The 26,035-nt window shown below is 32.1% G+C and overlaps 1 protein-coding gene and 1 non-coding gene across 2 annotated transcripts; both read right to left on the minus strand.

The window, feature by feature from the left end:
- Positions 1 to 3,722: 3,722 nt before the first annotated feature.
- Positions 3,723 to 3,796, minus strand: TRNAV-CAC (transfer RNA valine (anticodon CAC)). Its single transcript has one exon. It is a non-coding gene; the product is annotated as a tRNA-Val (tRNA).
- Positions 3,797 to 4,641: 845 nt separating this feature from the next.
- Positions 4,642 to 9,427, minus strand: LOC145054217 (transcriptional adapter ADA2-like). Its single transcript, XM_079002358.1, has 13 exons — positions 9,306 to 9,427; positions 9,129 to 9,220; positions 8,002 to 8,060; positions 7,716 to 7,894; positions 7,538 to 7,603; positions 7,332 to 7,457; positions 7,171 to 7,246; positions 6,987 to 7,047; positions 6,801 to 6,901; positions 6,484 to 6,706; positions 5,554 to 5,764; positions 5,136 to 5,477; positions 4,642 to 5,013 (listed from the first exon to the last, which is right to left on the minus strand). Exons 2-13 carry the CDS (start codon positions 9,179 to 9,181, stop codon positions 4,822 to 4,824), a joined length of 1,689 nt encoding a protein of 562 aa, XP_078858484.1. The 5' UTR covers positions 9,182 to 9,220; positions 9,306 to 9,427; the 3' UTR covers positions 4,642 to 4,821.
- Between the last annotated feature and the right edge of the window lie 16,608 nt (positions 9,428 to 26,035).

Here is a 26,035-nt window from a genome sequence, read left to right on the forward strand (position 1 = left end):
GCTGTCAAGACAAGAAAGGAATGGACAAACTACACTGTGTGAACATTATGGCGGTGGAAATTCAAATTGGGTGGCTTTGGATGTGGTCGGGTAGAGGTCGTTGATTCGGGAAAAGTCGAGATGGTAATGAACATGTCCAACGGGATATCATGGTATATGTCACATGTGTTGTCACCAATTAACATGGATTGTTAGAAGACTTTGGATTTGAGCGAGATGGAGGTCGGGTGTCCGGAAAAGTCGAGAATCGAGATGGTACGAAAAGAAGGTGATTAAACATTGTTTTGAACAAGTGGCCTGTATGGCTAAACCGATTATGGGGGTGATTATTAGATTAATCGGTTTATCATAAGTGGAAATTTGGGACAATTTAATTCTAGGGGTATTTTAGGAAACATTAATTTTATGTAGTTTTTTTGTTAGAGTAGGAGTATAGTTTTATTAGTATAAATATGGTTAATATTTATGATGTTTAAGTTAACCTTTTCCAGCAATAAAGTTCACCAAGTAATTCCCTATTCTTGTTCTTTTCTTCTTCTTTGTTCAGTTCATACCTTGGGCACCAAGGTAATAACAGGTGATATACCTACACTTTTGGATTTACAACTGGTACCTTACAAAATAACAAACAGTTGCTCTATTCACGATTTATATTTTTTCTAGTTTTGTTTAGACTTTTGAGTTGATATTTCAACACATGATTTTGGAATAACGGGGCTTACATCATAATAATTAAACTTACCGGACTATTTAATAAAATTTCTAAAGCTAGCAACATTTTCTATTAAAAGTCCTAAAGCTAGTTTTATTCAATGTACCGGTAAATTGTTTCAAGTAGATGACAACATTTTTCGTTAAAAGTCCTAAAGCTTGTTTTGATCATATAAAAAGTAAAGTGAAATAGCTTATTGAAAATACTGTTGCATAAAATATAATGATTTGATGATGTGGAATATAAGAACGAGCACAATCATGAAGATGTATTTGGTGAACAAGATATTATATTCAACTATCAGGAAATTACAAAAAGAGAAGATTGTAATCTATCTTATCTATGTTAAAGAGTCTCAACTCATTCAAGGACCAAATCTTGTCAAACACACTAAATGAATACAATATGTCTATTTATAGATAAATACACAAACCAAGGTAATTAACTAACATGTCATAAAAGGAGGCCTTTGTCATCATCCTTAAATAACTTTGCATCCAACAGATATATCTTGTCTTTATTTAATCTTTACTGGAATTATATTTAATAAATATTGGTTTAAAACTTAGGGTCCGTTTGATAGTTGTTGTTTGGGAAAATTGTATGACTGGGAAAGAAATCATATTGTTATTTGTTTGATTGTACATTTGACTGACTGTGCTGAATGATGAAAAATTATCATTCAACTAAAAAAATATGGTTTTGGAACTTTCTGGAAAAGCATAGCTTACTGGAAAAACCATTTTTTTCTGCAAATCAAATGGTTTTTCTAGTTCATTCGGTCAAAAAGATCTGTTTATACCTAAAAAAATATCTATCAAAGATGTTAATTTTTTTTGTTTGTTGCAGTAACATATGAAACATGAGACTGAGTGCGTGATATAATGACTGTGGCTAGCCTAAGGATACATTTTGGGCGCTGGAGATGGGCTAACTAAAGTAGGCTTTGAGCTAGAAGTGATATGAGAATAATGGTTTGTGATAATATGATTGTCGGCTAAGGAAGCATTTTGGGCTCTCTAGATGGGCCAATTGACGATAGTCATGGACCTAAAGTGAAGATAGGTGTTGAGGGAAGCTATACAGATAAAAGTTTTATTCAATGTGTATATCCAATTTTGATATCTGCATCTATATACAAAAAAGATAAAATCAAACCGAAATGTAATGTTAGACTCGTTATTTAAAACCCAGACACATTATGGTGGACTTGTTATATAAACCAAAAACAGATCAATCATGTTATGGTTTGGGAGGAAGGGTCGTTTTTTAAATCGAAAGTTTTCATTGATCTGCTTGAAGGATTGTTTGATCACTTTCCAAATATAATAATTAGACTTTATGTTTGGGTATCTAGAAATCCATATTTTGGGGGTAATTTTTCAAGGAATGGTTTCAAATCAAAACACTAATGAGAAACTACAAACTAGAGATTATAGAATTTGAATTCTTCTAATTATCAAAGATAAAAGAGCAAATTAGCATTAAATTTTGATTTTATCACATAAATAATGAATGACAGATTCAAAGATAATCATAAAAAATATATTATGAAGATAATATTTTCTGTAAAATTTTCTTATTTTTTGGAACGGGGTGCTACCTCTCGGACCCCGCATGGGGGCGCAGCCCTTTGGCCCCCACCATTTTGTCGAACCGAGATCAGACTTGATTAAGTTACAAACCAACATTTATTATATATCATCCAAGTGATGATTGAATAAAAACAAACAAATATATATATATATATATATATATATATATATATATATATATATATATATATATATATATATATATATATATATATATATATATAAAAACTATTTCACTCTACTTTTTATATGATGAGAAGCTAAGATAGAATTCAATTACACTAGAATGATGAATTGACATCGCCAATAAGTCAAACCAAAATAAAAAACAAGTTTTGAGTTTCAAAATAATAAATCTATAAAATCAAAATTTAAAAATATTAATCTAATGGTCTTATTCGGGTTATTAGTTAACCCGAATTTTCAGAAAATCAACCGAATCTAAACCCAATAAGGTTATCTTTATCCGGTTAACCAAATCCAATAACCCACAAAATACATAACTCGAACCAAATAAAGTAGACTTGTTTTGGGGTAAAAACAAAAAAGAAATTAATTTAAAGCTAGAGGGAATGAATATTTTATTGGGGAAGGTTGAGGACTCACCTATCCTTATAGGAGTTTTGCTCATTTTCTAGTTTAAAATGACATCATTAGATTAAATTACATGATTCAAATGAAGACAAATGACAATGTTCAACTGTTACATGGTTGATCACTTTATCATATGAAGCATGCTTCGTATGAATATATGCCGATTATTCGAAGACAAATTACAATGTCCACTTATTCGATTTAAATTCTATGAACCCTTGTTAAATCATACATGAGTAAGTAATCTTCTGGTTTTGTAGAAATGCATATTGATAAATCACTTACCACCGGAAGACTCCCCTATTACCCCATACAGCTTAGTATCTTCAACAGAGCAAAACACACCACAAATAACCCAAGGATAACCATTTCCAAGACTTTCATCAAGTTGGATTTTTGGTTTTAGCTTGTTGATTTTATTTGTGGATATTATAAACTTGTTTATTTTCTTTAGTTGTGAAATCTAACATTCTGTGCTTCAGACTCTACATATTCTGTAACTTAATGCAATTGCTTTTCTAGAATTACTTTCCCAATCTTAGTAGCTTTCTATCTATCTAATGGTAGATAATGAGCATGAAGAACCTAAATAGGAATCTCATGAAAAGCATGTCTGACTTTTCATACTTTAATGTCTTTTTAAATTTCTCTCGAGTCAAATGAGAAACAGGAAGAACATAGTCAAACAAAATGTATGCACCAAATTCAGTCTTGTTGTTTGATTCGAAAGAAAGAATCTTTGTCAAATCAATAGCTAGATATCACAAAATAGATATGATTTTTTTGGGTAAAAAAAGAGAGAAAAACCATTAAACAAAAAATGTCTGAGCCCGGGTTCGAACCGGGGACCTCTAGTGTGTGAGACTAGCGTGATAACCGACTACACCACCCAGACTGATATGTTTTAAAATTGTATTAACTATTGATATTCGTTCAACCAACTTCCTACTGTTACCAACCTACACCTGAATTAATTATTTGATTCCAGTATAAACATAATAATAAATTTGAATTGTCAGTTTCATTCTTATATCATTTTATTTTGTCCAGATAAACATATATATAATATATCTTTCAATGTGCTTGTATTCATTTTTTGTGTTGTTTCTTATTAGTCTTTACCATCTATCTTCGTTTGATCCTTGAACTTCTTCGTGCACATTTCTTGTTGAATTTTATCACTTTTAGCACATGCACACTTAATTCAAAATAATATCAAAATTGGGCAATCCTTAACTAAAGTTGGTTGTTTTCTAAAGAATTAAAGGCTAATAAATATAAAGTAAAATCGTTGGATCTTTACATACAAAACACAGTCGAATCAAAATCACAATGAATAACCAAGAATCACACTGCAAATATCATACAAGTACATAATATAATATATAGAAACTTCAAACCCTTAAATAGACCCAAATACATTGCCTCACAACTATTTAACAATAATAAATTCTTAGCATATGGTCGAACAGTGCAATGGTGATTTATCTCGAAAAAAGCATTCCCGAGTTCACGATATTTGTATCTATTTTTGTGAATAACTCGAAATAAAATCATATTTGTTATCATTTAAATATAACAAATTTCAAATTTAAACACACATTATTTTCAAATTATATACCTCAAGTTTGTATTCACTTCATAGTCCAATTTGGGACTGAACCGGTTCTTTTCCACAAACCGAAGCAATACCAAACCGGTTTAAACCAAATCGCCAAATGATCAAAAAAAAAAAGCAACTTTTTACTAACATCCTGTATTGAAATTGTAGTATATGATTCTAAGCCATTGACTCGTTAAATACATATAATTCATATATCACAATCAATAACCTTCAAAAAGAATTAACTTACAAAAACCACACAAAGGTTGTAGTCCACACCCATAAATAACAGCCCGTGGGTCGACCCAATATGGGTCTCATGGTTGACCAATTCCCTTCTTTAAAAGCATGTCATACACTCTATCAACCTTAGTGGGGTCCACATTAAACAAGCGATGCGCATCCGACTTTTGAGATATATGACCATTCAAAATCTCTATAGAAAGCTTCTCCAACATACTCAAATAATGTACTGGAAGCACCCTGATCTCCGTGCACAACCGCTTTTCCTACACCCAAAAAAAAATGTCATTTTTTAAGTTATAGTAGTTGGGAGGAAAAATGAAGGGCAAATAAGTAAAATACTAGTGTCGTTTTGTCTAGATTAAGTTGAAAAGATAGAAGTTCTTACAGCTTCGTTGAGTAAATCAGCGCCCAAATGACCGGTAACATCCCAATCGTCCAGGCTGGCGATGGCCAACCCTCCACCTGTCGAAGAAGAATCTTTTCCGCCATGCGGACTGCCATCAAGATCACTTTTCAAATGATTTGCTCTTTGCAAGAATTTGCCACTAGGGCCAGGCTGTATATTACTATTACTATTATTATTATTGATATTATTAATATTGTTGATATTATTGTTATTACTATTATTATTGATTCTACGGGCGTTTTCTTCAGATTCTCTTTTTCTCTTTTGTTCGATGTATCTTTCGGCATCTGCAGATGTGCGACAACCAGCAGCTCGTGCCTCCTAAACACGTATTACAAAATTAATATTAAAAAATAATAATAAGGATTAAGTTTAGAAAAGAAAAAAAATAAGCAACCTGTAGATCCTCAATTCGTCTTCGAATGCGGTGTTCTTCAATAACAGTTTTAAGCAGTTCTTGGTGTTCTTCTTTTGTATGAAAACGCATGAAGACTCTGTATCGACGACATATTTCTTTTTCTTCAGGGGAAAGACCCTGTTCAAAAGGGTCAGCATAAAGTAAATTTCTTTCAAGAATGAAGTCTTTCCTGCGTTTCCTCTCATCTAGCCTGAAAAATATTATAAAAATAAATAATATTAATAATAATAAGAGAAATGAAGACATTCAAATTGGATTTGGATGGAATAGAATGAGTCATCATGTTTCATCATCATGTTTAATTGGTCTAAAAGAATGAAAGTAAAACATTAAAAAAAAAAGCTCAGTAAAACCATATTAAAATTAAGACATGTGTAAATTACGTTTTTGGTCCCTGAGTAAAGTGGAGTTTTTGCAAGTTTGGTTCAAAAGAGTTTTTTGTCCTTAATTGAGGTTTTTAATCCTCTTCTGAGTAAAATGAATGTATCCATTCAGGGACCAAAATTGCAAAAAATGTTGTACTCGTGGACCAACAATGTAATTTACTCTAAAAAAGTTATTTTTAGAAAAATATATATATATATATATAGTTCAACTAAAGTGATGCAATTCTTACAAAAGATTTGTCAATAAAAACGGGTTATTTTACAATTTTTCATTCCATTCTAATTTGAAATGAAAAAATAAAGGGCAAATGACATAAAAGCCCTTAAGTTTGGCAGAAATGTTCGGTTTTACCAGGTAAGCCTGCAAAAATGGTAAAACTGAAGAAAAAAAAAATTGCAAACCTCGGACTTTAATGAACCTAAAATACGAAAAAGGGTAAATCCACACATTTCTACCAAACTTAAGGGCTTTAATGTCATTTCCTTAACTACATAAATGCAAATAGAACAAGTGATGGTTGACCTTTTTGAGTATATACGCAAGACACGAAGTTTAAGTTCACGTTCAGCCTCAGTATCTGTTTCCTTAAATTCCATGTCAGCAAGTAATTGTTCAGCATCATTATCATACTCAACTTCAAATTCTTGTCTCTTAAAATTATAGCCAGTTAATTCAGTAATAGAAGGGACTTCTTCTACTGATGTTCTTAGCTTTTTCTCTCCAAAGCTTCTGTCTGCATGAGAATCTGGGAATAAAATAAATTATTATAGAATAAGTAATGTCTTTTTATTCTTCAACTACTTATATAACTGTTGCTAGTTTTCTTATTCAAAATTCACCTTCTATTTTGATTCCATCACCACCTTTGTCACTTTGGACAATGCTTGATGTTCTCTTACCTGCCCCTGTTGATGGATTAACAGTGCTAGAACCTTCAACCCTGACAAATATTACCAAAAAAAAGTAAATAAAGCTATCAAGAAGGATTTATGAGAGATATAGAGGTTAAAAAAGTTTATCTTTACTTGATTCTTGCAGAAAATGGAGATTCTTCTTTCACCAAAAGTTCCCCTCCAGTTGGGAGTCCTGATGCAAGTTTTAAAAAAATCAATCAATGTGAACATATCTCCAAAAAGAGTTAAAATCCCAAGAAACAGAAAAAAAAAATCATAATGCAATTATATACTAGGAAATAATGATAATAATAACCTTTTATGGCTTCACCATGCCCTCTGGCCATTGCAAGAAGTTCTTCTCTATTCTTTCCCATAACATGAGACATGTCCTAAAAAAGGCAAAAAAAAAACATAAGATTCTGCTAATGTACTATAAAAATAATAATAATATAAAAATGAAACTATTTTTTATACCGGAAGTGGGAAGCAAGGTGAATTCATGTATATGGTATTATAATGTTCAATACAATGTGATTTGCTTTTGGTTCCAACATGTTCAGCAACTTCATTCCAGTTTGCTAGCCCATACATTTCTATCCCCTGTTTCACAAAAAAAAATCATTAGAAAATCTGAAAACTTTAATAACAAAAAAGTTGAAGGTGGGTATAGGAGAAAATACCTCAAGTAGCAAGATCTCTTCATCTGCATTCCAATCAGAACAGAAGAGAGGAAATGACAGATTATCCTGTAGAAAAGAAAATCTTTAAGGCTTGGATAAATTCAGATGTGAAATTACTACAAATAGAAAAGGTTGTGAACCAAATCACAAAAAAAAGTAGTAACAAGAAATTACTAACCATAACTCTATATGAATGATTGCTTTTATGAGGATGAACCTCAGCACCAACAGAAAAGCACTCAACACATAGATCAAAATCAGAGCAACAAGCACATTTGATACGAATCTTTCCTGAAATGTCCTTGTTGCAGTAGTTACAATGGTACAAAGCCTTTTTCCCTTCACTCATCCCTTGGCCTATTATCATACAATAAAACAAATTGAGTTTTTAAAACTGCAAAAACATCATATATATATATACAAAACTATCACATCATTCTTCATTCTTGTAATCAAATAGATACCTGAAGTTGCAGCCTCTAGATTCTCTAGATTTGAGGTGGTTCTCTTTCTCTTTGATCGACTAAATAAAAATGAATGACAGTTACAAAAGGATTCAAATCAGAATACAATGCCAAAAATAAAAGTAGCAATACAGATTAACCAATAAAATGAACTTATGTTCATATCAACCAAGACTATGGAGGCGAAATATAACGTGTAACAGCCGCTCTAACCTTCACTCCTTAAGCCCAAAAAAACCCTACTTCATTAGTATATATAATGTGGAGATGAGAAATTACCATAAGAGTATGCACTGAAAAAATGAAAAGAAAATACAAATATGATGATGCTTTTCACATTTTTTCTACTCTAACATGCATTTATGCTATCTCATTCTAGGCTGCCTTTATGAATTTTCCACTTACAGAAAGATGTTGAATTTGGATTCTATTGATTTGTATATGACATCATTTCATTGAATGAAATTGTCAGCATATAACACTATATTACAACATTTTGCTTACTTAAAGACTGGTTATTCTAAAGGCATTTAATTCTATAAAACCATTCATTCAAACTACAACTTAACTCAACTCATACCATGTAAGGGACAACAGATGGATATAACTAAAATACAAGTAATAAGATGTGTTCATTTAAATTATGGCAGGCATTATAGAAAGACCCTCATACAACAATACATACAATGGATAATGTTCACTTTATCAGCTGATGAGAAAGAGCTAGATTTTGACTTCAGATGATAAGGGTTTAGAAATTGTGCTGACCACATTGATATTTATCAAAATGTACCATAAGTGATAATTGGTTTGTAATAAATTTGATAAAGTATGGAACTTGATATCAATTTAAAGCTGTATTCCTTTCCAGAATGATGGAAGATTATCCAAAAACTTAAAACGGGGGCATAACCACGGAGTCCAAATGGTGAAGCAGGCGAGCTTAAAAGATTTTGAAGTTGTATTACTGCACATGGTTTGTCTTCGATTCATAATCGTAGCGAATTACCAATCAGATACTTCAGATTACATGAATGTAGCTAATCTAAGCCACTTAAATTAGAGAAAAAGTGAGTCCGAACAAAATTACCGAGTTACACATATTTAAATTAAAATATAATGCATACCTCTGGCTAGAATCCTCCTCTGCAGAGTGATTGACTGCGCGTGAACGACCCATTCTTCTACAATTCTATTGAATAACTTCGGTGACGAAACCCTAGAATTTCCAAATAAAGTGACACTAATTTTCTATACAAAATCGAGAATACTTTAGTTAAATTTCGAAGGGAGAAGACCAAAACTTGTTTGTGTGTGTACAGACGAGCACGTTGTCGGAAAATTTAGAGCAAAACCCTCCTGGATCGATCACCGGAAACATAAAATATCGAAGAAGTTCATTTTGATTTTATAAGGGAACGAATCAGTTTAGTTTATTTACATTCTGACCCATTGTGTTTTTGTTATGTATAACTTCACACCAACCGGGAGATTATTTTAACAATTTAATAATATAATAATATTCATTAAAATCCTACTATGGTCCTAGGATGGCAAAAAAAAAAAATAAATAAATAAATAAATAAATGGGAAACCGAACATTTTGGGTCGGATAATAGGTCGTTACCAGGTTATATATATATATATATATATATATATATATATATATATATATATATATATATATATAGGGTTCGTATTTTTTGTTTTGATTATCTATTGTGTGCATGTATGATTGATTCTGGACCAATCATTTTAGTTATTTTAAGAAAGTAATTAATAGATATTACATGTTGAAGATATAATGAGTATTAATTACATCTTCAGCATTTAATATGTATTAATTAGTTTTCTTAAAATAATTAAAATGATTGGTCCAGAATCAATCATACATGCACACAATAGATAGTGAAAACATTTGAACCTAACTCTCTCTCTCTCTCTCTCTCTCTATATATATATATATATATATATATATATATATATATATATATATATATATATATATATATATATATATATAGATATAGATATAGATATAGAGAGAGAGAGAGAGAAGTATGTTTAAATATTTCTCACGTCTATTGTGTGTTAAAATGCACTAATAATAATTTAGTAAAAAATTAAATTATTATTTAATCAAATAAAGATTGATATTAAATGATTTTCATAATTATAATTTTTTTTTATGGAAACTAATTAAATTAATTATTAATGTTAGCAATGATATTTTTTCAGAATGAATTCGTATCTAGAAGAATGACATTGTATTCTAAAAGAATGAGAGTGTATTCTATACACTTTCGTTCTTCATATTCCATGCAATTTTATTGTATTTTAAGTGAGTGTGTCCTAAAACAAAACACGAATCCATGCAAAAAAATTAGATGCGAATTCATTCTAAAAGAGTGTTATTTGTGACATTAACGACGAATTTAATTAGTTTCCATAAAAGAATAATTATATGAATGTCATTTAATATACACTAGGTATAAAACTCATATATTATACGGGTTGATTAAATATTAAAATTTAAATAATAAGTATTTTAAAAAAATGAAATAAGGAATAAAGAAACATATTAATTACAATTTACTATCATATTTATTACATTTAATACTTTACATACATAAGTAAAAGTATCATGTGGCTTTTAAATTTTAAAAATTGAAAAACCCTATAAATTAAAATGTGGATATTATTTATTTAAAAAATATCATAAAATGACAAGTGTTAAAATTGATAAGAGATTGACAAGTGACAAAATTATTTTCATTTATTAGGGAGAATACAATTATAGAAATAATTTAATATCTATCTTTATTTAATTGAATAATTATTTAATTTTACTAAATCTATATTGATGCATTCTAGCACACAATAAATGTAAGAAACACATTAATCTAACTATATATATATATATATATATATATATATATATATATATATATATATATATATATATATAATGTTTGAATCGTTTTGATATTAATTGCACGTATTCAAAAATATAATACTTACTGTGGACAATCCTTTTAATTATTAACAATCTAATGTAATGATTTCTTTTTATGTTTTAACATATTACATTAAACTTAAATCAAATAATTTTTAATATAATGTTCAATTTATTTTATTAAAGTGATTCATCATATTTTTATTTTAAAACGGAGGTTAGAACATGTATTTTTTTTTAATAATGTAACTTTTTGTAATATTTTTATAAGACATGGTGATACCCTAAACTGGAATAAAGATTTCGTTATAAATTGTTATAAACCCGATAAGATATCTGAAACCCAATGGGAAAACTCAAAACCCGATGAGGTGCCTCGATAAAATGCACAAAAGATATCGGGCGGGTTTGGAAAACCATGCCCCGACCCATTGTCATTCCTAACTATGGAGTATATTCTAACTATGGTGTAAAAGAGTCGAGTCGATCTCGGTAGTGTCAAGCTCGAAACTCGAGTCGTCTAAAATATTCGAGCTTGAAGCTTGACTTAAACTCATCTCGAGCCTAAATTTAATGCTCAGACTCGACTCGTTAAATACTCGATATTATCAAGCCCGGCTCGATTAAATTTAAAAAAAAAAAAGTTAAAATCATCAAAAGTTAAAAACATTTTACATGTTTTTATATTGTCCAAAATAACAAAAAAAGTTACAATAAATCATATAATGGCAATATAGCATCAACCATCTATGCCATTGTATTTTACATACATTCAAAATGTTAAAAAGAGATATTATCAAAAGTTTTGAAATGCAACTTAAGTCCTTACTCATTAACGGCTTAGAATATTTTAGTAATTTAAAAATATATAAAATGTAAAAAGGTAATTTTATAAATACTCGATTAAGCTCGCGGGCTTTATATAAATTACGTATTTTGAATTCAGACTCATGACAGCTCCATCCATCCAACTTTCAGATTAAAAAAAACGATTGGTTTGTTTAAAAAAAAATTTCAATTTGGTCCAAGTTGATCTTTTTATGTTTTCTAGAATTTAATTTCTTATGATAAATAGTCTTTTCCACTTTTTTACATCTTTTTTTTTTATAGTTATGTTTTTACAAACTTGAATTTTTACAGATTTATTATTTTTACAAATTTATTTTTAAGTATATTCTTATTTAGATCTTTACTTTTAAAAAGTTTTTTTCAAATTCATTTTCTACTTTTTTACATATTAGTTTTCATATAAAAACGTAAAATAATTAGTTTTTTTAGATATTCTCTTTTCACAAACCAATATGCATTTTTATTTATAATTGTTTGTAATTTTACAATATATTATATGGAAACTAAGTAATCTAATTATTTTTTGGGTGTTTTTTTTAAAATGTAACCAAGTTTTTCATTTTGAAAACTAACCCCCAAAAATTGGCCCAAGCATAATATTGTAGCCCAATAGTCTATATATGGGGTTCACACATAAAAAATCTCAAATACGCGTTTCAGAATTTGCAAATCCGAAGCATGATCTATGTAACACCCAAAAATTTCAAACCAATTTAAATTTTTTATACATATCACGTTCATCAAAACATTACAACTTTGTTTTCAAAATATTAGTTATCAGAGTTTTTCCCAGAAACATAAATATAATAGGAGGTGTTGTACGATCACGCATTCGCCTTGCCGCGATCCTCTGATGTACCTGAAACAATAAACTGAAACTGTAAGCCCGAAAGCTTAGTGAGTTACCCCCAAAATACCGATACACATATAGTCCACATAGCAATATCAACATTAGCATATCATATCAATAAAATAGAAAAGCACGTAACGGGTCCACAACTCTACAGACTGGAATACCCCTGGGCCCACAGTGTGAGTCCGGAATGCCTGCCGAGCCCTCAGCTCACATCTGGATTGCCACCAAGCCCTCAGTACGAGTCTGGAATGCCTACTGGGCCCTCAGCTTGTATCTGGAATGCTCCCGAGTCCTCAGTATGAGTCTGGAATGCCTACCGGGCCCTCAGCTCATATCTGGTATACTCCTGAGTCCTCAGTATGAGTCTGGAATGCCTACCGGGCCCTCAGCTCATATCTGGAATACTCTAGGGTTTGTTGGCTACCGTATGGAGCAGTACAACCTCAACCCAACCCACATAACATATAACATAACTACTGAGCATGCAACAATCATATAACATCACAGGTAGTCCTACAGGTCTACCTAACTGGCATAACCACTAGCATGCAACACTAACTCATACTTAACATTTAACACTACTAGGATAGCATATCAAATGGGTCGGACTTGGTGCCTTAGACCCCTTAGTATAGTGAGGATAACTCACCTCGAAGATGTCAGCTCGGTAAATAATCAAAGCTCTCCGATCACTTGTCAAAGACTCCACCACCTATTACCATAATATGACATGCTCATAATTCCTTCACCTTATAAGGTGCTCCATAAACCACTAGTCAAACCCTGGTCATAGCCAAAGTCCCCAATCAAGGTCAACAGTCCGTGTTGACCTTAACTCGCCGAGTACACTTAGGTACTCGCCGAGTTCTCTGGAGCACATTCCAACTCGCCGAGTCATCGGAGTGACTCGTCGAGTTCCTTCGAATCTTCGATCAACCCTTAAGGCCACTCGTCGAGTTCCTTCCTTGAACTCGACGGACATACATGCAAACGTGTCCTAGTTAAAACTCATCCGACTCGCCGAGTTGTTCTTCAACTCGTCGAGTCTCATGGCAACCTTCAACAGACTCGCCGAGTTGTTCTTCCAACTCGTCGAGTTCACGACCATCTTCAAGTGACTCGCTGAGTCAACTATGCGACTCGCTGAGTTCATTTAGTTATTTTATTATGCAGACAACTTTTAAGCCATGGCAAGGCCCCAAATTGCAGATCCAACCACCTTAGGCCTGCTTATCACGTAAAGTTGCAAACTTTACGTGCATGCAAGGCTCCAATGTCTCAAAAATCCCAAACTATGCTTTAAATGGGGTTTTACACATAGGGAGGGGCTCAAACTTGCCAGAACTAATAACTTTATGGTCCCTTAATCCTCAAAGAATTTAGATATGAAGTTACAACTTCAGATCTTGTCTTATACCCTAGAAAATGATTTTATAATCCAACCAAGAACCCTAATCTCCAACCAAGTAGGTCTAGAACGAAATAGAAAGAGGATAATAGTTGGATACCTTCCCAAGAGATGATAAATGGAGTAGATCCGGATTTCCCCCAAGCTCCTTGCTTCAAACCACTTGCTTCCCAAGCTCTTTTCACCAAAATCCCCTTCCAAGGCTTCAAACACACAATTCACATGCACACACACGTATTAGGGTTTGATAAGAGACTGCAAAGAGGCTGAAAGAGGCTTGTGTTCCCTTAAATAGGGAGCACAACCCCGGGATTTAGGGTTTTAGCTGCCAGCTCCTACTCGCCGAGTCCCAACATGGACTCGTCGAGTAGGTCACTTAACCTACGATCCTTCCCACTGCTACTCGACGAGCAGATCCACCGACTCGTCGATTAGGGCTTAACCCTAAAACTCGCATTTAGACAATACCTGAGAATTTAGGGCGTTACAATCTACCCGTATTTCGGACCAAATTTTCAGCATGGATTCGTCAAAACAAGTAATAACTACTCTTTAAGTTACTTTGCATTTGATTTTATAAAACGATTTACGTATTCCGGAATTGTCCGGAATGGTGCGAAATACGAGAAACAACTCTGGAATATTATGATTGAATCCGGATTATCGTTTTTTTGTTTTTCTCGTTGTTCGTGTATGAATCTCATGTAAGTACTTTGTAGTGTGTTTTGGATCGCTTGTTTTAGTCTGGAATGAGGTATTGTATGGGTTTCAGAATGGTAATGTAAGTCCAAAACATAAAGAACGGGGTCCGGAAACTGTGACATCCCCAATTTCACGGCCAGAAAAGACCGGTTTAATTTATGCTTTTAAAATGATTTCAGAGTAATCCTTTGATTTAAAGAGTTGCGGAATTTGTTCCCAAACAAAATATGATAAAATTTATCAAAACGTTTCTCAAAGAGAACGTGTTTTCATTAAATAATAAAACATCGGGATGTCATGTTCCGATACAGACCAAAAGCATAAACAGTATAAAATAGACCTTACAACAGTTATTTATAACTACTGATCTATATTCCAAAATCTCTCGTCAAGTCCACTAACTTGTACTTTTGTGTCATTACCTGTAATGCAAAGAAAACTGAGTGGGTCAGGCTTGGGAGCCTGGTGAGCATATAGGGTTTTCAACCCACAATAAATAATTAATTTAATTTCATCAACCAATAATAACCCAATTACCCATTCCCGTTATTCTCACTTTATGTCCCTAAGACAACTAACACAAGGGACCTAGTCTAAGAATATTTCATCGGGGCGACAACACATGCTTCGGGGGTTCCTCAGCAATATAAGTCAAATAAGGCAACCATGAGGGGGATGGAATACAACGAATGAACACCCAAGTTCATTAACACCTACAGGTTATGAGCCTGCTAGCGTTCCACTAGACTGTCTAGAAAAGTTCGTGGTCGTCATCTAAATTCCGCCAGATGACTGGATTACAATGACATCGATGCCTCTCGTCCTTTTATCACAAGACAACTATCTACCCATGTTCTACCCAACATTTTATTAGATAAAATATACATTTTTAGACACGGTTTAAAACCCATATAGTATGTTCATTCAAAACACATTCCAGATAAAAGATGAGGCACATAAACATAACACATATTTCATAGAGAATAAATCATATCTATGAGATTAGAAGATAACATTGATACAATCACATAACACATATACTTAGTACGTTAAATCGATACTTGTATAAAATCGTGCATTTGAAAGCGATTAGGTACCCCCTTCAAATCAAGACCAATATATAAACACATAACACGTATTTCGTAGTAAATACTTAATATTTATGCGTTAGAAGAAAGTAACTACACACTCACACCAAACATATACTTAATACATTCAAACAATACTTGTATTAAAATCGTGTTTATGAAAGGAACTATACACTCACTTGATCAGACAGCACTACAGCTTGTAGAAGTAGTATTCTTCGGTGAAACCGGGATCACTTCACACACCAGGTTTCTCGCGGACAGAGCTTCGGCTCGGAAACTCTTTTTCTTCTCGGGATCTTCGGGCTTCGGGACTTGCTTCGGGTCTCGGGATGATACCGGGGCTTCGGGGGGTTAAAATAGGGCTTAGAGAAGGTATCGGGAGTGAGAGAGCAAGGGAGGAGCAACCAAAATCGGCTGACCCTTGATTTCTATTTATAGGGTGAGATTTTAGGGTTCACGTCGTGAGTTTTAAGGCTCACGTCGTGGGGATTGATCGTCACTGCATGTGTCACTCGTCCACTTGGGTCTGACAGCTCCGGAAGGTCAAATCTCAAAATTCACGTCGTGAACACAATGTTCACGTCGTGAACTCTGACACAGTACCGGGTTTCGTGCCCCGAACTTCAGAAATTCATAACTTTTGCATACGAACTCCGTTTTCGACGCTCTTTATATCGACGCGAAGGTGAGATTATGCTCTACAACTCTCGTTTAGGCTCCATTGGCTAATTTTGACTTTATTTATAATATATTATAAATATATTACTTTTAGTAGGCCGGGACAGGAAAACTCCGTTCGAAATTCATAACTCCTTCATCTGAACTCCGTTTTCGTCTGTCTTTTTATCATTGGAATAATATTGATGAGATCTTCAATTCTCATTGAGAAAGTTTTGGCTAAATATCACTCGACCTCAATCTCGAGTTTCGGGCTGCATACTGCTAATGCTGAAACTTCGAAAAATCATAACTTCCTCATACGAAGTTAGATTTAGACGTTCTTTTTATGCACGCTCTTGGTTTAACGTATTCTACGACTTTCATTTAGATTGCCAAGGAAAAATATCTCTCTAACATAAATTCACTATTTACGTCGCGCTGTGTCGTGTCGGTTCTGTCGCGAAACTTCGACAGGTCATAACTTCTTCGTTATAACTCGGATTTCGACGTTCTTTATATGCACGGAAACCTTGTGACATATACTAAAAATTGGTTAAGATTAATCCTTCTAAATAATCTTCCCTCAAAAAGTCATTTTTGATGTTTATCGTCTCTAAATTGACTAGTCCGGATCTACGGGCGTTACAGAAACCGATGAACTATTCTGAAATGATTTTACGAAATATCAATCCAGAATAACTATGCTTATAAGATTTTTCTAGATATTGTTTAATAACTCATGTTATGTAACACCCGTTGTTCAAGTACTTTCCATTTCAACCCCTAAGTATTTAATTTGTTGCAAAATTGGTCCCATAGCCCACTTTAAGTGAGGTGTGTATCTGTGTAAGTACGTTGGGCGTACCCAAATGTACGCAGAATGTACGTGGTTGGGGGTCAACCCCTAATTTTTAGGGTTTGAACCCTATTTAAGCATCATTATCTCCTTAAGACCTTTCCCCTCATCAGTGCCCACCTCCTAAATCGTCCCTTACAAACCCTAATCCATTGTGTGAGTATTTTTGAGCTTGATAGTGCATTTTTGGTGTTCTTGGAGGAAAAAGAAAAAAAAGGAAATCATCTTGGAAGCTCAAGGCATCTTGGATCCACAAGTGTTTCTCCCTTAAGCATCCTTTGAAGGTATAAAGTTTGAAACTTGATGCGTTATTTGCTTAGATCTTGTTAGCCTTGAGTTTGTGTACACGTTTGGTCCCATAGTTTGGTCTAGTGGAGTATGAGCTACTCTAGGTCCTTAAAATGTAGTTATTTGTAGTTTTGAGTTCATAGATTCAAAAAAAATGAGAGGTTTAGCATTCTCATTAAGTCATGCAAGAGTTTTGGGACTTTGGATGACTTTTGGACCAAGTGTTTGACTTTTTACCCTCTTGTATGCATGCAAATGGATAAAGTCCGAGACTTTATCCATTAAGACGTCCATTTTTACCTGGATTTGAAGTTTTATTTATTTATTTATTATTTATAAAAGGAGTAAAATAAAGTGGGCCCTAACCAATCTAACCCAATCCCTTTTAATTGATACGTCTTTTATCTTTATTCCCCCTCTCATATATGAGATAAATTGGAAAACCTAAACAACTTAGAACACCACCGCCGACATCCACCTCCAGGAACCACTCTCTACGGTATGCACTCTAAAGCCGCCATCAACCATCAAGAACCACTGGATCATCACCACCATTAACATCAGGAGCCTCTGGAACATTGTTCGATTTATGAACCCTAAATCATTGAAATCAAAAGTCGCCACCGACCATTACCAGACCACCGCCACCTTCTATTACCGGATCATCACCACTATTTTGCCCTTTTCATGGTCCAAAACCCTAAATCTTGACCAAAAGTCAAAAGTCAATGAAAGTCAACTGCCCAGCGCATACGTTGAGCGTACACTTCCTTACGCAAGGCATACAACACAATCAGAACCCATCGAGGGCGGAACCAGCTATGCGGAGCATAGCCAGAAGTACATACAGCGTACTCCGTTTGCTTCTACTTTCACCAACTTTGTGTCTTAATCCTTTAATACAACTAACCCAACCTCATATCTGACCATTCTAAGATGTCTTAATCCATAAAGTCGTTGAATTTTAGCCTTTGCATGGCTAGGAAGGACCCAATGCAACCAACTTTAACTTTTAACACACTCTAAGCTACTTTACTCATGCTTGATCCAAAAGGAATGATCAAGCAACCGTTTTTATGAATCTACATGTCCTAAAATGCATGAAAGGACAACTACAAGACCCTGGAGTGCTCCAAACTTATAAAGGTCCAATTTTGGGGACAAAAGCTCATAAAACTTCCATTATGTAGATCAAATGGAAAACTTATCAAGGTATAAACTTTATACCTGAGAAAAATGCACAAAGAGGAAAGGTTTCTTGATCTTTAAGCTTACAAGCAACCACTCCTTCTTCTTTAGACTCATTCTTCAACAAAATGCACCAACACCACTCAACAAGCTCATAAAACTCACACAAGCAACTTAAAATCAAAATTAAGGTTTGGTGAGGGAATGGTGGCTAATAAGGATGATCAAATGGGGATATAATGTTGTTTAAATAGGGAGAAACCCTTAAGATTAGAGTTCGAAGTCTGGGCTAGTACGCCCGGTGTACCACACATTTGCCCAACGTACTAGCGGATCATCCGCGTTCCAATAGGTACGAGTACGCCCAATGTACGACCCAAGTGCAAGCCTTTTTATTCTCAAGGGACCAATTATGCACTTTCTCATAAAATAAAAAGCAATAATAATAATACCTGGTATTGGGATGTTACATATTTAGTGTTTGATTTTTTATTTTGAAATAAGAACACAAGGTTGATTTTTATTTCAGTTTCAATTTATGGAACAAATTTGAAGTTTGGTTTGGTTGGTTTGTTTTTGATTTTGGTGTTGGTTTGATTTCTAAAATTAGAATAAGAAAACAAGCTTGATTTTGATATCAATTTTAATCTCTAGAAATCATGTTTGATGTTTGGTTTGGTTTGTTTATGATTTTGGTGTTTGGTTGTTTTTAAAAATTTGAAATAAGAATAAAGGTGGTGGGTAACGGAGGTGAAGGGTGGTGGTTGTGAGAGGGAGAGAGGGTGGTGGTCGTCGATTCTTTTAGCAACGTGTTGGTGGTAGTGGCCCCACTCATTCATAAATCACTTAATATATTTTGTATAATTAATAATTAATAAATTAATTAAAAAACAAAAAGAAGAAGTAAAAGGGTAATATTGTCTTTTCATTTCTGTGAGGGACCAAACACGCAACAAAATCATAACATAAAGACGGTCCGAGTGCAAAAAAAAAAGATGAAGGACTAAATGACAATTTTAACCAAATCATAGGAACGATTTTCAGTAATTTAATCTAGTATATATTATATATCGGTTTTTAAAGTGTCAAAATAAGTTCTAAAGAAACTTGAGGCTTTGAGGAGTAATATTTATAAGGTGGTGAAGGTAAGGTTTGAAAAATGGCTTGGGTAAAGTGGGAGCAAGTACCAGCTAGTTTTGAGAAAGATGGCCATGCATTGGGTAGTCTTTCGGTATTTAATAATGCTTTATTACAAAAATGGCATTGGAGATATGTGTCTAATGGAGACACTTGTTGGGCTAGGCTCTTGAAATCCATCCATATGGTAGATAGTGAATTTGATATGGCCGATGGTGGGGGAGAAGTTGGGTGTTTGGGCTAAAATAATTGCTAAGATTCCTAAATGGATGTTAATAATGTTGTCCTAATGAGAACACTTGATATGAGGCTTGGAAGAGAGAATTTGATATAATTTTGGAGGGATGTATGGTTGGGACAACAACCTTTCCAGATTTGATTCCATAGATTATATCAACTTTAACTTGATCAAGAATGCATGATTAGTGATAAATGGAGGGACGATCAATGAGTGTGGTATTTGAGAAGGTGGGTGCGGAGAGGTGTTAGAACCTTGGGGTATAGAAAGGCTTGGAAATTGTGAGAATCGTGTTGAACACTTTCAAATTAAAGTATTTGGGTGATACTCACAATCTTATTTAATCGGATAAGACTCAAAGAAACAAGAACAGAGAGTGTTGTGATGATATGATTTCGTATCTCCTGGAAAATGAGACCAAGAAACCGATTTATGATCTATTTCTGAAAACTATCATATTACAGTTTCAAACTGTCACAAACCACCAAAAAACAATCATAAAAGCGGGTATTTGGATAAAAGTTAAAATTGGGTCAATTCTAAAAAAATGGATTTAATCGACCCCAGCCAGGGGCTCTGCCCCTTGGACCCCGCCAGGGGTTGCCACCCATTGTACCCTACTCCCATGGGCGCTTCCCTTGGACCGCCGTTCATTCAGGGGCTTCGAGTCTAAAGGATAGTACACTTTGAAAACTTGATCAAACTTAAACAAGTGTGCACTCCACACCTCTCTTATTTTTTTTAATATTTATCAAGATCATTTTTGGTCAAAACATTAATCATATTACACTTAAATAACATTGATGATAACAAATCACCAACAAAGAGCAATTCAGTCTACTATTGGAAGTGTTATAAGGGGTGAGGGTCTCGAAGGCACCAAACCGGTTTTAGTGGTCTTTGGACCCGGTGGGAGACTTTTCAATAAAGGTTACAAGGCAACATATTGATGATGTTTCCTTGGTAGGTGGGAGTCAAACTGGTAGGTGGTGTCGTATACCTCCTAAATAACTAAACATATTTGTGTCGAGATTGATGTCAGACAGATTACCTATGAGATTCAATCTATCTAAAAGAGGTATGAAGTTACCCTCTATTGTGTGTCTGAGATATGGTGCGAGAAGTGAATCAAATGAACACCTTTTCTTTCAATGTGAGGTGGCATTGTAACTTTGGTTTCTAGTTACCCGGTGGTGAGGGTTGACCTTTCCCTCTTCATCTACGAATAAAGAGGGGCTCTCTTGGGTGGATGATCAATTACTCTAAAAAAATTATGCTTACAAGTGATTGTGGTGACTTTGTGTTAGATAATTTAGAGATTAATTTTGTGATGTTCGATAGGTCTCAAATTAGGAAAAATACATTATTTGATAGTATTGTTTTAAAGTCTTTTTCATGGTTGTCGAGCTGCCAAGTTTGATGTACTTTAAAATGCTTGGCTTTTGAGTTCTTTATAATTGACTATTTTTATTCTAACAAATTGCTAGAATTATAAATATATGCGTTTATAGTTGTTAAAAAAAACTTCTTGCATTTCCAAGGTAAAAAAAGTTGTATAATTTTGATCACAAAGCATATGCGTAATCAGGAAAAGAAAAAAAACAAATACAACAGAGTCGAGCACACACATATTCATGACTCTGATACCAAAACAAAAATCAGAGAAACTTATATTTGATAGTATTATTTTAAAGTCTTTTTCATGGTTGTCGAGCTTTCAAGTTTGATGTACTTTAAAATGTCTGGCTTTTGAGTTCTTTGTAATTGATTATTTTTATTCTAACAAATTGCTAGAATTATAAATATATGGATTTATAGTTAGAAAAAAACTTCTTGCATTTCCAAGATAGCTTTGTGATGCGGAATCAGGAAAAAAAATACACACATATTCGTGACTCTCATACCAAAACAAAATCAGAGAAACTCATATTTAATACTCAAATAACTTCTAACACTTCAATACATTTACAAGTGTAGCAACTTTTGAATATCACCAACTTGCCAACATCAACAACAGTCCCTCTTTAGAGTCTAGTCTCTAATCTCTTCCATCTATACATTTACAAGTGTAGCAACTTTTGAATATCACCAACTTGCCAACATCAACAACATTCCCTCTTTAGAGTCTAGTCTCTAATCTCTTCCATCTATCTGTAACAGCAAACCCAAGCCCATCATCATTGATTCAACTTCTTCAAGCCCAACTTTCTATTTTAACCCATCAACATGATATCACACATTAATAAGTTACAAGACCTGTTAATTAATCACACAAACATAATTAATAATTTTGTAAAAAAAAGAAAATACTTTGACACATTCAGATACATGATTGTATTTAGGATCATATTTCATTTAGGTCGTATATGATTTAAAGAATTTATATGCATTGTTAGTAAGGAGTGTGAAATACTTTCATAGATTGAACCACATTTGTAGAAAAAATAAGAATACTTTTTTGGAACTGGAACTTTCCTAACGAGGGTTTTCAGGCCAACTTTTACGCACCGAAAAATCCCCGCGGCAAACATGAGGCTGGAGATTAATCGGTGCGCGAAAACTGGCATGAAAACCCTCGTTAGAGAAGTTACCTTTCCAAAAAAGTATTCTTATGTTTTTAAGAGATATAACTTGAATCATAAATATAAGTTGGTAATAAACAACTCAAACTCATGTATATAACATTCTTTTTTATACATATGATGATCATAAAGATTTTTTTATCATAATGATGCCAATACCATTTTAACTAGTAATTATCAACCGGTACATACAAATAAATGTCAACTTTTTGTTCATTAATTTCATATACTTAGTCTGACCTTTCATAATGACTGAATGAGCCTTAATGGTTACATTGTTTTGTATGACCATGAAAATTTCGTCAATTATTACAATAAAATCAAGTTTTAGCGAAAATGGCGAACCTATGAGGTTTTCAAACCAATATGGTTGTAAATCCTAAAAAAACATAAGAAACTACCAAAAACATCAAAATAAATAAAAAATAATCAAATCTTACATTCGGTTTAACTTTTTATTTTTAAGCCACCTCTTTGTTAATTTTGGAATAAATAAACGCCACCGGTTGTTAAAGCAAATAAAACTATTGACACAATTAATTTCCATGAATCGGACTTGAGCCACACACACACACACATATATATATATATATATATATATATATATATATATATTGAGCCACACACACACACACATATATATATATATATATATAAATAAATAAATAAATATATATATATATATATATATATATATATATATATATAGAGAGAGAGAGAGAGAGAGAGAGTTAGATTCGTATATAAACCTTAATTATTGTATGAACGTATAACTAATTATGAACCAATCATTTAATAAAGGTAATTTCATAATTTTGTTAATTAAGTTAATTGCTATCTAAAATTAAATCCTTATAATTATGGTAACTAATTAAACTTTGAAGATTATAATTTTGGAAAATGATGTTCATGCTTGCATAAAAAGAAACTAGTGGTGGTGACATATCTTTTTTAGTCAATGATGTTAAAAGAAAATTTGGAATATTTTATATTTTTCAGATTCTCTAAGAATGTATTTTTTTTCAATACAAAGAATATATTCATTATTATTATTATTTTAGAATTCATGATAACATATTGATTTTTTTTTTTAACTTTGTTGTTTTTTTACACACAATGCATTATTCTTCCATAATGTATTAATCTTCCAAAATACATATGTATAGTTATGTATTTACTTCTTTTTCTCAAGAAAATATTGGCTAAGTGGTTCAAATACATTTATCAATTAATCAATTCTTAAATAATTAACTTTTGTTCTTAGAGAATGAATTCTAATTCTTCAAGGATATTTTAAGAGAAGGTCATTCTTATTCTTAACCATTATTGTCATTAAACATGTAACTTCAACTAACCAAATTGATTCTTTATCATTCTAAAAATGTTTATTTAACTAAAAAGTTGATTCTAATCATTCTAAAAAAATATTTATTTAACTATAAATATTTATTTTTAATCATTATCAAAAATCAATATTTAATATTCCTTAAGAATGTTTCTAATAAGAATGTTTCTTTAAGAATGTTTCTAATAACTGGTGATTTAAAAATTTGAGGAAGACATACGTTTAATTTGTTTATTTTTCTTATAAATTGTGTAATTTACAAAAATGTTTATTTAAATATTTATTTGTTTGATTTTTTTATTAATTAATTTGACTTATTTACCTAGAATGTAGTTAATTTCATTTCTCTCTCTTAATAAATTATCATATTTGTCATTATAGTTAACTAAGTGTAACTAGTGAATGCTAGTCCATATTAATAAAATGTACCCTTAGATCACTACTTTTTATTTTTTTTTTAATCTAATGACCAAAATTTAGTCATACATTCACACAATATTTATAATTCAATTTGATCCTAACCATATATATATATACACACACACACACACACACACACTAAGCAAATGCCCGCGCGTTGCGCAGAAACACCTATATTGTTGAAATCTTTACAAATATATGTTTTTTTAAATATAACAATAAAGTTGTTGTTAAATTTGATATAATAATTCATATACTAAATTGATATAATATATATATATATATATATATATATATATATATATATATTATTTTGAATTATATGATAAAATATACATCTATTATAACTACATAATCTCAACTGTTTGAATGACTTCTACCCGCGAGTTACTCATGAATAAAATTAAGTATAATACATGATTTAATGTTATTCATAGTTGTTGTTATTGTTAAATTAATTTTTAAAAATTTATTTGCTTAACGTTGTAATTTCTATCATTATAATTATTTAAAACATTAAACATTGTTTTTTTGATTTTAAAGGTAACAACATAATCATTTATATAAACTTATTTTTAATTATTGATATTTTAAGTTATTTTAAGCTACTTATTTGAAAACTTTTTAACGATTATAAAAATATATTTAGGAAATATTTTAGTTAAATTGAGATTATAATTTAGTTTTTGCATTTAGCACTACAATTTATCACTTTTAACTATTCACAAAATAATCATTGAGTTTTTAAAGTTGAACTGAAATTTATATTTAAGTTGACATTGTAATGTTATATTTAAAATTTAATAATTTAAGTATTTTGTCAAAACTGTTCAAAAGTTGTAGTTTTAAACTGATAGTGGTTTATATACCACAACATATTAAATATAACAAATTAAGTATAATATGTTAAAAGTTAAAGAAATAACTTTATAAGTAGAAATAAAGATATTATTTTAATATTGAAATTTAGTTTATTTATTATTATACTTTAAGTTTGATATTTATTTAACCTTATTAACCAACTTATAATCATTATTAGAAAGACACTAAAATTTATCACTTTTAACTATTTACAAAATATTATTTGAGTGTTTTAAGTTAAACTAAAATTTTTATTTAAGTTGATCCTGTAATGTTATATTTAAATTTATAATTTAAATATTCCATTGGACCCAGAAATGATACATTGGAAGAATCCGTTGGGTCTTCCAATATCAATAGGTTGATTGTTTCACTCTTGTATCTTCCAAAAGGAAAAAAGATCTATGAGAGTTCTTTCCTGAATCCGAAAGAGAGTACTTGGGTTCTCCCAATCACTAAAAAGTGTAGCATGCCTGAATCTAACTGGGGTTCGCGGTGGTGGAGGGACTGGATCAGAAAAAAGAGGGATTCTAGTTGTAAGATATCTAATGAAACCGTCATTGGAATTGAGATCTTATTCAAAGAGAAAGATCTCAA

This window comes from Lactuca serriola, chromosome 5 (assembly GCF_051521515.1).
Source record: "Lactuca serriola cultivar US96UC23 chromosome 5, Lser_US96UC23_V15, whole genome shotgun sequence".
Taxonomy (NCBI): domain Eukaryota; kingdom Viridiplantae; phylum Streptophyta; class Magnoliopsida; order Asterales; family Asteraceae; genus Lactuca; species Lactuca serriola.